We start from the raw sequence: 13018 nt of genomic DNA, 5'->3' as shown, positions 1-13018 counted from the left end.
TATGGTTTAAACTTTAGTCTTCATGGTTCCAAGAAGAAAAAGGATCTTTTAGTACTGAAACTAAGTGTGAAGTTCAGAAGGTAGAGCAGTTGCAACTGTGGTTTATAGCCTCCACTGTCAGTGCAAGGTCAAAATGAGACATGAAGCAAGGGACACCTTGAGTATCTATTGACAGCATTTGTTTTTATGACAGTGCAGAGATTGAATTGGTTTAGAGCAGCAGCATGGAGGGAGAGGGAGGTTAGGCTTTTTCCCAACCCCCACAGGTCATTTGCCAGATCAATAAGCCCCAAAGACTGGTTGGCCCAGTGCGCAGGAAGTGAGGAAACATGTAGAGGCACAGTTTTGAACAGAAAAACAACTCTCCATGGGCTAAAATCCCTTCCTTCTTTCTGCTTCTCTCATCTAATTCAGAGCTCTCTGGGGCTCCATTCATGTCAAAGACAAATAAAAGCTGCTAAGACACTGCGGTGTCTCTCATGTCGTGTCCACAGATACCTCACTATAAGTTCCTCACTTTTCTCCAAATTCAATTCATCTTTTAAAATAAAAATAAGTCTGCAGTCTCCTGCTTGTTGATGGAATGTAAAAGATGAAAAAGTCAACTTCCACAATTTCATTACTGCCTAGGTAACCAAGAATCTTCAGTTACTTCTATTTGTGTGATCACAGCTGCAGTCTTTATGCTCCACTTAGCGCTTCATGCTTCACCCTCAGCAGTTTTTTTTGTTTTGTTAAATATATCTTTATCAAACCAATTAGTTCTATTTTAATCAGGTGCAAAAATGAAAGGTCTACCAAATCCTCTACACCCGTATTTCTGGACTTAAGATTAACTATGCAGTTTTCCTCCTCCTGTCACAAAAACCCCAGATCCCTTTGCCATTTAAGATGGTTCATTCTGCTTTCTTTCTACTTTTACATCCTTTGTTCTGGAGAGAGAACATTGTTTTGTCTCCAGAAAGGTGAAAGCATTACCACTGTATGTTCAGTCAATCCGCTATTATTTTGGAGAGACGTTCCACTATTATTTTGCAAAATCTGTTTGACCAGAGTGACAGAAAACAGATGGCCATGGATATTACTGGGGTTGATGCCTAATTTGTACTACCTTCACCTCTCTTACAGGTCATCATCTTATCTTCCTCCAATTCTCTCTGCACAGCTCTATTCTTCCCCCAAGTCTCATGGCATGTCTCCATTCAGACTCCCATCTTTTCACATATTCCACCTGGTGCTGTCTTGTTCTGGTCCTCTGGATCTGCTTTCCTAAATCTTTTCACATTTCCTACAGATTACCAAGTTTGGAACAAAATCACACAATACTAGCCCCTCTCTGAAGTTACTGTTCTGTTTTCTTTTTAGTTTTAATACACAAAGGAGCTGGCTGAGTCAGAGAACCCCATAATATGTACCTTGGAACATACATAAAAATGTCAGACAAGAGCTTTAAACAGTTGATCATGGAAATGAAAAAACTGCACAACACCTCCCCAAGAATCCTAGCAGTGACACATTTCAAAACAGTTGATACACACAAAGAGGGAGAGAGATTCTGGGCCAGTGATCAAGGGTGAATCACCATTTCTGTGACACTAGCAGGTAGCACAGAGGAGACAGTGTCTCTCTGTGGGCTCTTGAAAACAAAAACAGCTAACAGAGCCCCATGACTCACAACAGTGGGCTAAGCTCATGACTCAGATGATGAGGCTACTGGATTAAAAATATGATCTCACTTCAAGTTCTAACTGGGAGCACCAATGATCTCTCATTTTAACATAAGCAAGTTAATGCATCTGACAGAGCCATCAGCACCCCCCCACCTTCATCTAGCCCCGCCCATCCCTTGCACAGTTCATACCTCTTCTCCTCTTGGATGTTCTCAATACCAATGGCACTACTGCGTCTCCCACTGAAGCGGCTGCCTCGGCTGCGAGATGATGGGCTTCTCCCAGGTAGGGCAAAGGACTAGAGGGAGGAAAGGACAGTAGGAAAAAAAGGAGAGGAGGAGGAGAAGGAAGGAAGGAAGGAAACAGCAAAAGCAAGAGCTGGAAGATGAAGACAAGGTAGATGGCTGACTTGGTCCTTGCTATCCAATGCCAAGAGATCTAGCCTGTCCAGAGTCTCATAAAGTACCAGATGAGCATGATGGGGGAGCTGTCAAAGTTGGCAGAATGGGATGAACCAAGAAAGGAGGGGGGAAAGAGGAATAGAGAGAAAGAGTAATACACACTAGAGAAAGACTGAACTAGAAGGAGCAGTAGACAGAATTCAGAGGTATGGATGGGAGTGAGACAGTAGCACTGAAACAAGGAAAAAATACAGACTCAGGCAAGAGAAAACACAGAAAGAAAGGTTTGCAGAGCCCTAGAAGATCTAAGGAGACATTATGGTAATATGGAGCTGCAACCGAAAGCCGCACCTTCATGCCTGGTTCCACCCCACCAGTGCAATGTTCGGTGAAAGCACGTTTCTAGCACCCAAAGTGCTACTGCCAGCCAAGGGCAGGGAAACATGGAATGCCATGGCAAAAAGCAAGTTCTACTAGGCATGACATGGTGGGGAGGGGGCAGAAATAGGGAGCCAACTGTAATCATTGCCTGGCACAGCTGCACATGTATTCAATGTCTACTTCAGTCAAGATAGTAATAAGACAAAGAAAAGAGGGAAGGTGCAGTACTTCTTTTCCATTGCCCTATAGCAGTGGTCAGGGAACAGGGGTAAATTACCCCAAATGGGGTAAAAGTGAAAATCTGGGGGTAATGAGGAGGTTGCGCTGGCCAATGGCGGAACTATCGGCATAGCAGCAGTTATTACGGTCCATTATAGCACGGACGGCCAGTGTCAGTGTGTGTCAGTGTCACCGCATCCTCCTTCTCTGCTCTGCTCCCCCCCCCGCTCTCTCAGTGGACTGCTCCAGCGTTTACGTGTATGGCGCAAGCGCTGTAGAGAGAGCGGGTACCACCTGATCCAGAGCCGCCATCTTCAGTCTGCCTGCGAGGAGTGTCAGACGAAGAAGCGATAGGTAAGGTTGCCTTACCTAACTGTGTGCGGGCGCCGGGCGGGGAGGTAGCGGAGGGAGTCAGCGCACCCGCTCTCCACCCGCTCCAGGGGGCCGGCAGCGGGCTGGTGCGCTGTGTGCACACCGCCCGCTGCCCTGCTCCCTTCCGCTCACCTTCAGATGCGGTGAGCGGAAGGGAGCAGGCGATACACTCAGGCTGTATCCACAGCCTGCGTGTATCGCAGCCGCCCGCTCTCTCCGCTCTGTGCGGGAGACTGGAGCTGCCCGGCGCTGTAGTGATGATGTCATCACACAGCGCCGGGCCGTCAGTGTCTCCCGCCGAGTGGACAGAGCGGGAGGAAGAAGAAAAGCCGCGCCGACCGACGTGGGATCGAGGTAAGGTGAGTATTGTTTATTTATTTTTATTGGGGGCATCGTTGGGCTACCTATACTGGGGGGATCACCGGGCTACTAACTACCTATACTGGGGGGTCATCTGGCTACTGACTACCTATACTGGGGGGATCACCGGGCTACTAACTACCTATACTGGGGGGTCATCTGGCTACTGACTACCTATACTGGGGGATCACCGGGCTACTAACTACCTATACTGGGGGGGTCATCTGGCTACTGACTACCTATACTGGGGGGATCACCGGGCTACTAACTACCTATACTGGGGGGGTCATCTGGCTACTGACTACCTATACTGGGGGGATCACCGGGCTACTAACTACCTATACTGGGGGGTCATCTGGCTACTGACTACCTATACTGGGGGGATCACCGGGCTACTAACTACCTATACTGGGGGGTCATCTGGCTACTGACTACCTATACTGGGGGATCACCGGGCTACTAACTACCTATACTGGGGGGGTCATCTGGCTACTGACTACCTATACTGGGGGGATCACCGGGCTACTAACTACCTATACTGGGGGGGTCATCTGGCTACTGACTACCTATACTGGGGGGTCATCTGGCTACTGACTACCTATACTGGGGACATCACTTAGCTACTGACTACCTATACTGGGGGGTTACCTGGCTACTAACTACCTGGCTACTAACTACTACATTATTGGATGTATGATTTCCTTACTTTCAAATCAAGGGGGTAACGTCTGCGTTTATAAATTTTTTGGGGGGTAAGAGGTAAAAAAGTTCCCTGACCCCTGCCCTATAGCAATTAGCCATTTATCCTGTGGCCACCACCCTAACATGGCAATAAGGTGGTACAAGAGTGTTTGGTATCCTGACAGCAGTGGTGCTAAGGTTTAAGCCTAATCCCAAATCCTCTGATCTGAGGGAAAGGTGTTCTATGGTGTGCTCTTACTTTGTAGGGGTGGGATGCGGCTCAGTGGTAGAACATAGGCTTTTCAGGTGGCTCCGTCCCCAGCGTCTTAAGCACTGTTTAAGGATGGGTCCACACCAACGTATTTCCCATATTGTGGCTGCAATTAAAGTTTCCAGCTGCCTAGGGTCTCTCCACAATAAGCTTTTCGTAATATGTACTCGGGATTCAGGGCACAACTGGACCTGATATCAGAGTTTTGCAACTGGAACCTTTCTTTTCTTCAAAAATTAGAGGGACCACTTGGAACAGAGCACTGGAACAGGGCAGAGGAGAGAGGCGAACAACTCCTTGCTCAGCATTAGCCCATCCATGAGTTGCCTCAGACAGTTGATCATCAGGGAGCACCCACCTCCATCTGCCTAGTGATCTCCACTGCTCCTCCTTCCTCCATCTACTGCCTGGATTGGAAAAAGAAGAAAGCAGTGGAGCAGAAGAGAAAGTGTGGAGGAGCGTGGTGGGTTATGGCATCTCTCATTTGGCTCTCAGTGCCTGTACAAGGGGTGATCCTGGCTCACTTGGATCATCAGAAGTCACCCTAAACTTGCTCAGTTTACAAATCTTATCAAGTTAAATCTGAATGCCAAGTGAAAGAACAGCTTCCATTACAGCATTCCGAGCCCCCCCCCCTTGCTTCCAGGCAGACACTACTACTTCACACCTAACAGTCAAGTCAATCATTGGCAGGCTGGATTAGGTATGCAAACACCTGCTGTAGACAGAACAGCCTCACCAAATTCTCTGTAGTGAGGATGGGCAGAACCTGCTTTTGCTTCTCTCATAGCTTTCTCCTGAGCTGTTTCCTCCCAAGCAGAAAGTACCAAATATGGAGCAGAATACTACATTTAGCAGAAATGCATTCCTGGACTCTCTAGTCCCAGCAAGTCTTATCAGCTTTGCCCAACAGCAGGGAGAATTTCTTCATCCGCTCAAGATTCTTTACAGGACATCTAAGGCTGCAGAAGGAGAAAGGATACCAATAGCCCCACTAAACATATCTGACATAGGTGCATAGTCAGGTTGGATTCTGGGAGCCATCTGCCACTCACTTGCGCTGCATATTATGAGCCCACAGGTTTTATGCAGGAACTGGGTAGGGCTGTGCAGACCTAGACTTGTGGTAGCCTTGTCAAATTATTTTGCCTCTCTCAACATTCTTCAAATTTTTATTTTTACCCAAACAGGAACCTTCAAGTTAATTTCAAAATTTCATTTTACTGCATTTGGCGGGGTGGGGTGGCTGGGATAGGTGATATAAAAAAACTGAAAAGGCCCTTGACTTAAAGTCAAGAATAGCCTGGCTAAAGAATGTGGCAGGTGGTCTCTACATTTTACCATATTCAGACTCTCCCCAAAAGCAAGCAATGTATATCTCATCCTCACATACTGTGTCAGAGTCAGAATCAGCACATGAATGTAGTTGGTTACAGAGAACATGGTAAGGAAATGAGCACAGAGATTGAAAAAGCAATATTCACAGAGACACTCCACTTCACATAAACATGGCAAAATTAGTAGTGACACACAAAATCTGAATGAGCAGGAGATGCACAGGAAAGAGGGGCAGGGGGGACACTGAAGGGGTCCCCAATCCACCAGTCCACCTCCCCAATACCTTACCGCAGCAATAGCCTTGGGGCCCTCGGCGACACTCTGGTTGAGGGCAAGACCAGCAGTAGCCGGGCGGGTAGGTGGAGTAGACGGCTGCTGCTGCTTCCTCATGGCTATGCCCATGGTATCCAGGCTCTGGCTACGGCCTCGGATCACCCGCTGGAGAGAAGGTCAACAAGGAGACAGACACAGACATGTTCACAGACACACAAAATGACATCATGGAGCACCACAGGACAGTAGTGGGTAGGATAGAGGGAAGCAGAGGGAAGTAATGTTAGTGTGGTCAAGATTCCCACTGCTTAGTAAAGCTCAGGCAGAAAAGTGGACAGAATGAACCTAACCCAAATCCTCCCGAGGCACATAGTCTTAAAAAGTACACACTCTGCCCTCAGTCTCCTGCAAACCTCCTTTAAACAAGAGAGGACTCTGGCCAACAGAATCATAACTCCCTGGTAAATCACACAGTCCATGGCACTCTGAATGCTCAACAGCACAGCTCGAGAGAGCAAGCTCTCTCTTCAATGTTATTGGAACAAAAATATTCTATAAATACAAACATGTCCATGTCCACATGGTCTGGTCTGACATATGCAGGACATTGAAGTGGGAATAGCCTGCAGATGGAGAAATCAGAGTGTTGAATGTTTCTGTGAGCGGGGGGGGGGGGGGGGAAACAACAAACCTCTTCAAGTGGAAAACTAGCATAGCGTGGAGTTAATTGGGCTAGGACATGCCTTGCTGATGTGCCAGGTCCTTTTTAATTACACAGAAGTTTTGTTTAAAGTGAAAGAACATCCTAAAACAGCACTCCACCGCTTCAAGCTCCACTGGTCTATTGCTCTAGGATTCTACCATCTTGTTCTGTGTCCTAGGTAGACCAGACCCACATTATGCAAAATGAGGCAAAATAGGGTGATGTGGTAGAAATTTGGATTATAACACTCCAACCAAATGGATGATTGCATTTTTGAATGCTCCCCACCCAAATTAAGCGCATAGAAACTTCATCTGTAAAAATCGAGGACATTAGGGAGTAAGGTTTAGCGCAGCCCTTTGTCCATATTTACTAGATGGAGGAAATTTTTGTTTAAGCCATTTCTGCCCAACGTTGCATATATGCAGCAGGGACCAAATGTTGCCAGGCAAAAATGTGTTAATGTGGGGAAACATTTTTAATGTAACCTGCCACACTACAATCTATACACATAGAAGACTTCAGCCTTGGCCACGGACTATTATGAACAGTATAAGCAGAAAGCAGAGTCAAATATACACAGATCATTAAAAGCATCAGCCCTAACTTGGCGAGTACAGAATTCAAGATTTGTCTGTGCTACAAAATAACATGGAGCAAAAAACAGGATATGCTAAGGACTGTATAAACTTCCTATCTGTAGCAGTTGCATATTCATGGTCAAGCTTCTTTGCAGACCAATTCTATCTTGCGCTGCAACAGGCAGGCTGGCAGGCCTGTGCTGTACCCAGCGCAAGTTTCAAGCAGCTTGTGGGTTGACCCAAGGCAAGGGGAGGTTTTTCCCCTTACCCTGGGGAGAGCCACAGCAGCCCCACTGGGGTAAATCGGAGCAGCCCGGGACTGCCCCGGGCTGTACATGAATGGAACTAGATTCTGGCATAAGTGCTGGATCCTGGCCCCGCCAACCGCTCCCTGCCCGCCCTGGGAACGCTCAACGATAGCCCTGAGCCCGCCTCAAAATGCCTGCCGCCTGCCTCCTCCCCACACTCCCCCCAACCCCTGCACTGGCTAAGCTCAGCTGATGCAAACTCACCCCATCCCAAGGCCTGCGTCGGCATGGGGAACACTTTACGACACCTTATGTCGGCGCAAAAGTGTTTTACGGCACTTTCACGACAACGTTGGGCCGGCACAAGGGACTTGCGTCAGTCCAAGGGTGCCTTTGGATTACGCCTTTAGTTTTTCAACTCTCCTTCTCTATCCAGGTGCCAAACAGGGGAGCTAATAGTCAAGGTGATTTAAAAAAAAGGTGTCTCTTCCATCACAGATGCTTCACATGCCACAGGATCAACAATCTACTGAATACATTCTATTCTAACTCCAGATAAATTTTACTCCAATCATCTAATGTCAACATCAATTATTGCCCCTCCTTCACTTCCAAGATGGAAGGGTGCTCATCGTCTTTAAGTAACTAGTGCTTTCCACTACCTGTTTTTACATGTACCAAGCTTAATGTACAGTAACATATATCCCAAGGGGGAATTGTGAAGGCATCTCCAATTTCAACACATGGGGAAGAATTCATTTTTCAACAAGTGAACCAAACTCACAGTTAAAATTTCAGGAAACACTCCAAAGTGATACTTTCATGTAAACATGATTATACAAATCTTGTAGCTTAAACCTAGTCCAGCTTAGATTGCCCTCAACGGCACAAGAGAGCAATTACTTCCTATTGTCTTTCAAGCAGTTAATTACAAAATACCCACCTTTCCTCTTCTGGGCTAAACAGAGTTTCCCTAGAGATCGTAGAACTATTTTGTCTCTTTAGAAGTGAAGCAAAGTCACCCTAAACGCTAAGGAGCTGGACACTGCAATGACTGTCTTCCCTCCAACTGCTACAGTTGTATCCAAAGGGACAGTTCCCTCTTCAAACAGCACCAAGTGGACAACTTTCCCACTGCAACCCAAGATCTACTTCAACAGCACGAGTGCCTGCCATATTATTTCCATAATTTTCTCATGAATATTCATCATTTATTTATTGGTGATATTTTTTGCTTACTGAATTCAGTTGATGAAAATAATTTGAATTCTTAGTCACGTATTAAATTGATAGCCCTCTTCCCTCTCTTTTTTAATCACATGTAAAAACAAAACAAAACACTACATTTCCATAAAGCGCCTTTAACAGTCCCTTCAGCCTCATGAGCTGCTTTCTTTCGAGACCTGTTCCAAACCTGACCTTATGGCCATGCTACAGCTTTCTATGCCTTTTGTGGTCTTTAACCACAGTGGTCTTTGATCTGTGGCCCCTCTTTGGCCCCAGAATCAGCAGGGGTTGTAAGACTGCTGCAGTATTGTTGAGTGTCTGAAGGTTCCCCAGTATCAAAAACATTTTGCCCATTCAAAACCACCATGTCAGGGAGAAGAGCATTCTATGAGAATACATCTACACTGCAAATTCACCATTCATCTACACCATGAACTGTGGTTTGCTGAGGATTCTTCACTTGAGCTCCTTAGAATGTATAGATATTACAAATACACGTTTGCAAATTTACATCAAAACCAGTTTGCACCATACTTATTAACAGACACAATCATCCAGTACAAACATGCTAACTGCTAATTTTTTGTGTATTGTTAAACGATGCTTCAAAACATTACATTTCAAATCGTTAGACTAAATTCATAACCTGCCCTCATAGTATGAATGCATTAATTTCAGGTTTGAACACAGAACTACCGTTCTAGGACATAGGTTTCCCTGGGAAGCAGAAATGATTATAAAACTGATTTAAGCGTATAGTGCACATATGAGCTAAGATTAGACTCAGCCCCCACCCTTTGACTGGAGTCAGAAAGTGGTCCAGTCCAGCAACAGATGTCTCAAGAAAGGATGACAGTGTGCTCATGGCTTCGGATTGGAAGTTGGGGAAGAGTCCATTAAAGAAAGTGGCACTTTTATCCTGCTCCCAGTAAATTCTTAGAGAAGAGCTGGCAAGGCAGATATCATTGTGGACTCTGTTCTAATCCCCTTCTCTGGTTAGAACATAGAGGAAGCTGCACCTCCCTACAAAAGTAATAACAAGTTTGGAAGGGCTGTATTCCAAAAAACTGTACTGTATTCTGAAAAAAATGTGTGGATGTGAGTTAGGAAAACACAGTCAGTGGAGGGAATATATGCAGGGTACACAACTCTGTATAACAGCAGAAGAGATGCAGAATTTAGTACTAATTGCAGAGGTCATTCTGAAAATAGCCACTGACCCTTCTGAGAAGACAAGTTTTAAGATGAACAGGCACTGCTTCAAGAGATATCCAGAGTCAGGCTAGAGGGTGTGGGTCAGCAAGATCTTCACAGGACAGGGGGCTCCAGTGTCCTGCATAGCTCAATGCTCCTAGCAAAACCAGGCTAAAATTATGCTGAATAAGGAAATCTAAGTTGAACATTCATACTGTAGACATGGCATATAACAAGTGTTTCCTTCAGACAGGATTCTTTTCTAGGGCAGGATACCCATAGTCCTGAAAGAGGACTGCAACTACATTGATGGGAACTAAGACCACTGTATGACCTGGCTACAAGACTTGCAATAAGCTTTATCATCTTAATTACTGTGCATGATACAAGGATAGCTGCAAGAGGGATCTGAAGGCTTCAGGAATGGACCTCAACAGATGGGAAACCTTGGCTTCTGAGCGTCCCGCTTGGAGGCAGGCTGCGCAGCATGGCCTCTCCCAGTTAGAAGAGACACTTGCCCAACAGACTGAGGCAAAGAAGGAAGGCCCATAGTCAGGGAGACAGACCAGGGACAGACTGCACTTGCTCCCAGTGTGGAAGGAATTGTCACTCCCGAATCGGCCTTTTCAGCCACACTAGATGCTGTTCCAGAACCACCTTTCAGAGTGCGATACCGTAATCTTCCCAGACTGAAAGATGCTAACACACTTAGTCCCCATCACTACGGTTTTGCTTGCCTGGGGTTATGGATTTAACCAATAAAGTTCAGTGTCCCTGGACAGCTGTGAATGTCTCTCCAGTCTTTCAAATGTTATAAGAGCTGGGAAGGTGACACCCACCAGTTATTGACAGGGGACAGAAACACCATTCATGGAGCCTGTTCATGATTTGAAGTTAGAGGAGAACGAGAAATTGGCTGAAGCATCCTTGGAGTGCAGGGGCTCTCTCTGATGCAGGGCGAGCTCATTTGCTGCCAGCTATATGCATGCCCATTTGCTTCTCCCAACCTCTGCTTCCATATTTGTAAATAAAGCAATTAGTGCAAAGGCATCAGAAGTCTCTAGTGCTCTCTTTCACCAAAGGAAATTAAACCCCTGCCTCTGGAACCTCTCACCATTGGGACAGGAGGGATTGTACAACATTAGGACTGCAAAATAATGAACACACAGGAATTGCCTTTTCATCCTTATCCCATCCTCATTTCTTCTACTCTCCACCATTTACACTCCAGAAAGAAACAAGATGAAGAAAAGCAACTGAATCCTAGCCCCCTAAAGCAAGGCTATATAATTCAAGGGACCCAGCTGCCATTGGCATCTCAGATCCAATGACTAGCATCTGAGGTGCTGTAGTCAATTTCCTCTGTTATTGTTTCTGAAATGTGGCTGCTTCCTCCTCACTCTCTCCTTTGTTCCTTTCCCAGCTCAGTGACCTCCACTCAGCTGCCCTTGCACTTTGGCTCAGAGTGGAAGGACAGCAGCAGAGGAAGGGTCTTAGCAGGAGGATAAATAGGTTAGAGAGGGAAGCTGATCTAGCTATAACAGCAAGAACTGCATTCCTCCTCTTACTGTTGTCATCAACTTCCACCCCTTTCTCCCCTGTTGCCTAAAACATCTCGCTGGCTCTTAAGTCATTCAAAACATTTGCCTCCTATTCCTCAGGGTATAATGGAACCTCCTAAAAGCAGAGGTGCTACAAGCTGCCCCCACCACACCTTTCCTCAGCTCCACCAATCAGTGCTCCATCCTGTCTCACCCACAGAAGCCCCTCTGACTAGTAGATAATTAAAGGGAACCTCCATTTGCAGAGGCAATATCCTTCCAAATATCAGGACAAATCAAAAGGCAGGGTTTTTGCTTTAATGCCTGCTTGTGAGCTTGCCAGAGGCATCTGATTGGTTACTGTTGACAACACCCCCATTTTAAAAGCAGTGGGAAAGAAAAGGACATGGAATTTTTTTCTCCATAAGATGGTGGTTCTGTGCATGAGATGCTGCAACTACTTACCCTGTGATATTACATCTGCATTACTATTTACAACTTTTCAGAAATAATTTCTCATTTAAAAAAAAAAGTTATTTTCACTTTTCTCAGTGGCATAGCTAAGGGGTCTGGCACCCAGGGACAAAAAAAAACTTCACATCCCCCTGGGGCATTGAGGTGTGAGGCACTGGGAGGCCTCCTTGGGCCTCAGAAGGCCTGCTAGAGGCCGTAAAAAGGCACTTCCAGTTTTTGCTAAAACCAGAAGTGCCTTTCGAAGGCCTCTGGCAGGCCTTCTGAGGCCTTCAGTGGCTCAGGGAGGCTGTGCACATTAAGATGTACAAGCTAATATTGTAAGACCTGTGGGCACCAGAGTGAGTCGTGGAGGTGAATGCAGATATACATAACTTTTGTGCTACTGATTCCCCAGCCTTAACAGCTTAGCTACAATAGGCAGCCAGGCATGTAGTAGAAGACTTTAGTGAGTAGCTAGCTAAGAACAGCTGTTTGAAAAGCAAATATAGAGAACTGGCATAACTCAGTGGCTAAAGGACCGTGCTCCGAGTCAGCAAGTCCCTGGCCTTAGGTAAGTCTGCTGTTTAGCTTCAGCCCCTCTACCTGTTATAGCTACCAGATGGAAAGAGTATTGCAGACCTACCTTTCAGTTGTAAGGGCGACTGCTTTCAACACTCCAAAAGCATTATATAAAAGAGTAATTATAGTTGGCCTGCATCTTGTCCAAATTCAAGTATGCACAGTTGCCCCACTCAAAAAAAAAAGACAAAAAAATAATAATTTCAATAGTGCACGCAATTGTGCCTGTTGTTCGACTTACTGTTTTTATGCTCTGGGATGAGCATGAATGAGAGAATGGCTGCTGATCCCTCAGTTCCCACATGCCTCTCATATTGTGCTTTTAGCTCTTAAAGAGGCAGTACACATTTGTTGACTTTAAGGGAGTTTCGACTATATATGATTTTGGCTTTATGTGCTGACATCGTAACCCAACCCTCAGGAAAGATGCGGGCTGACTGTATATCTTCCAAAGCAACATGAAGTGGATAAACACAAAATCAACATTAGTGTGCATTTCAGATAAACACCGAAAAAGAATTCCGCA

At 45.8% G+C, this 13018-nt stretch overlaps 1 protein-coding gene across 1 annotated transcript in view; it reads right to left on the bottom strand.

The window, feature by feature from the left end:
• The window catches only part of LOC136642116 (rap1 GTPase-activating protein 1-like), a 35985-nt gene that overhangs the window by 3274 nt on the left and 19693 nt on the right, over positions 1 to 13018 (bottom strand). Inside the window, exons 15-16 of the mRNA XM_066618349.1 lie at positions 5982 to 6131; positions 1862 to 1968 (exon numbers count right to left, since the gene is read on the bottom strand). Coding sequence (XP_066474446.1) covers positions 1862 to 1968; positions 5982 to 6131 — 257 coding nt within the window. The remainder of the gene's footprint in view (positions 1 to 1861; positions 1969 to 5981; positions 6132 to 13018) is intronic.

Source organism: Tiliqua scincoides, chromosome 2 (genome assembly GCF_035046505.1).
Source record: "Tiliqua scincoides isolate rTilSci1 chromosome 2, rTilSci1.hap2, whole genome shotgun sequence".
Lineage (NCBI taxonomy): Eukaryota > Metazoa > Chordata > Lepidosauria > Squamata > Scincidae > Tiliqua > Tiliqua scincoides.
The sequence above is the reverse complement of the archived record's forward strand: the minus strand, read 5'-3'. Positions and strand labels throughout refer to the sequence as shown.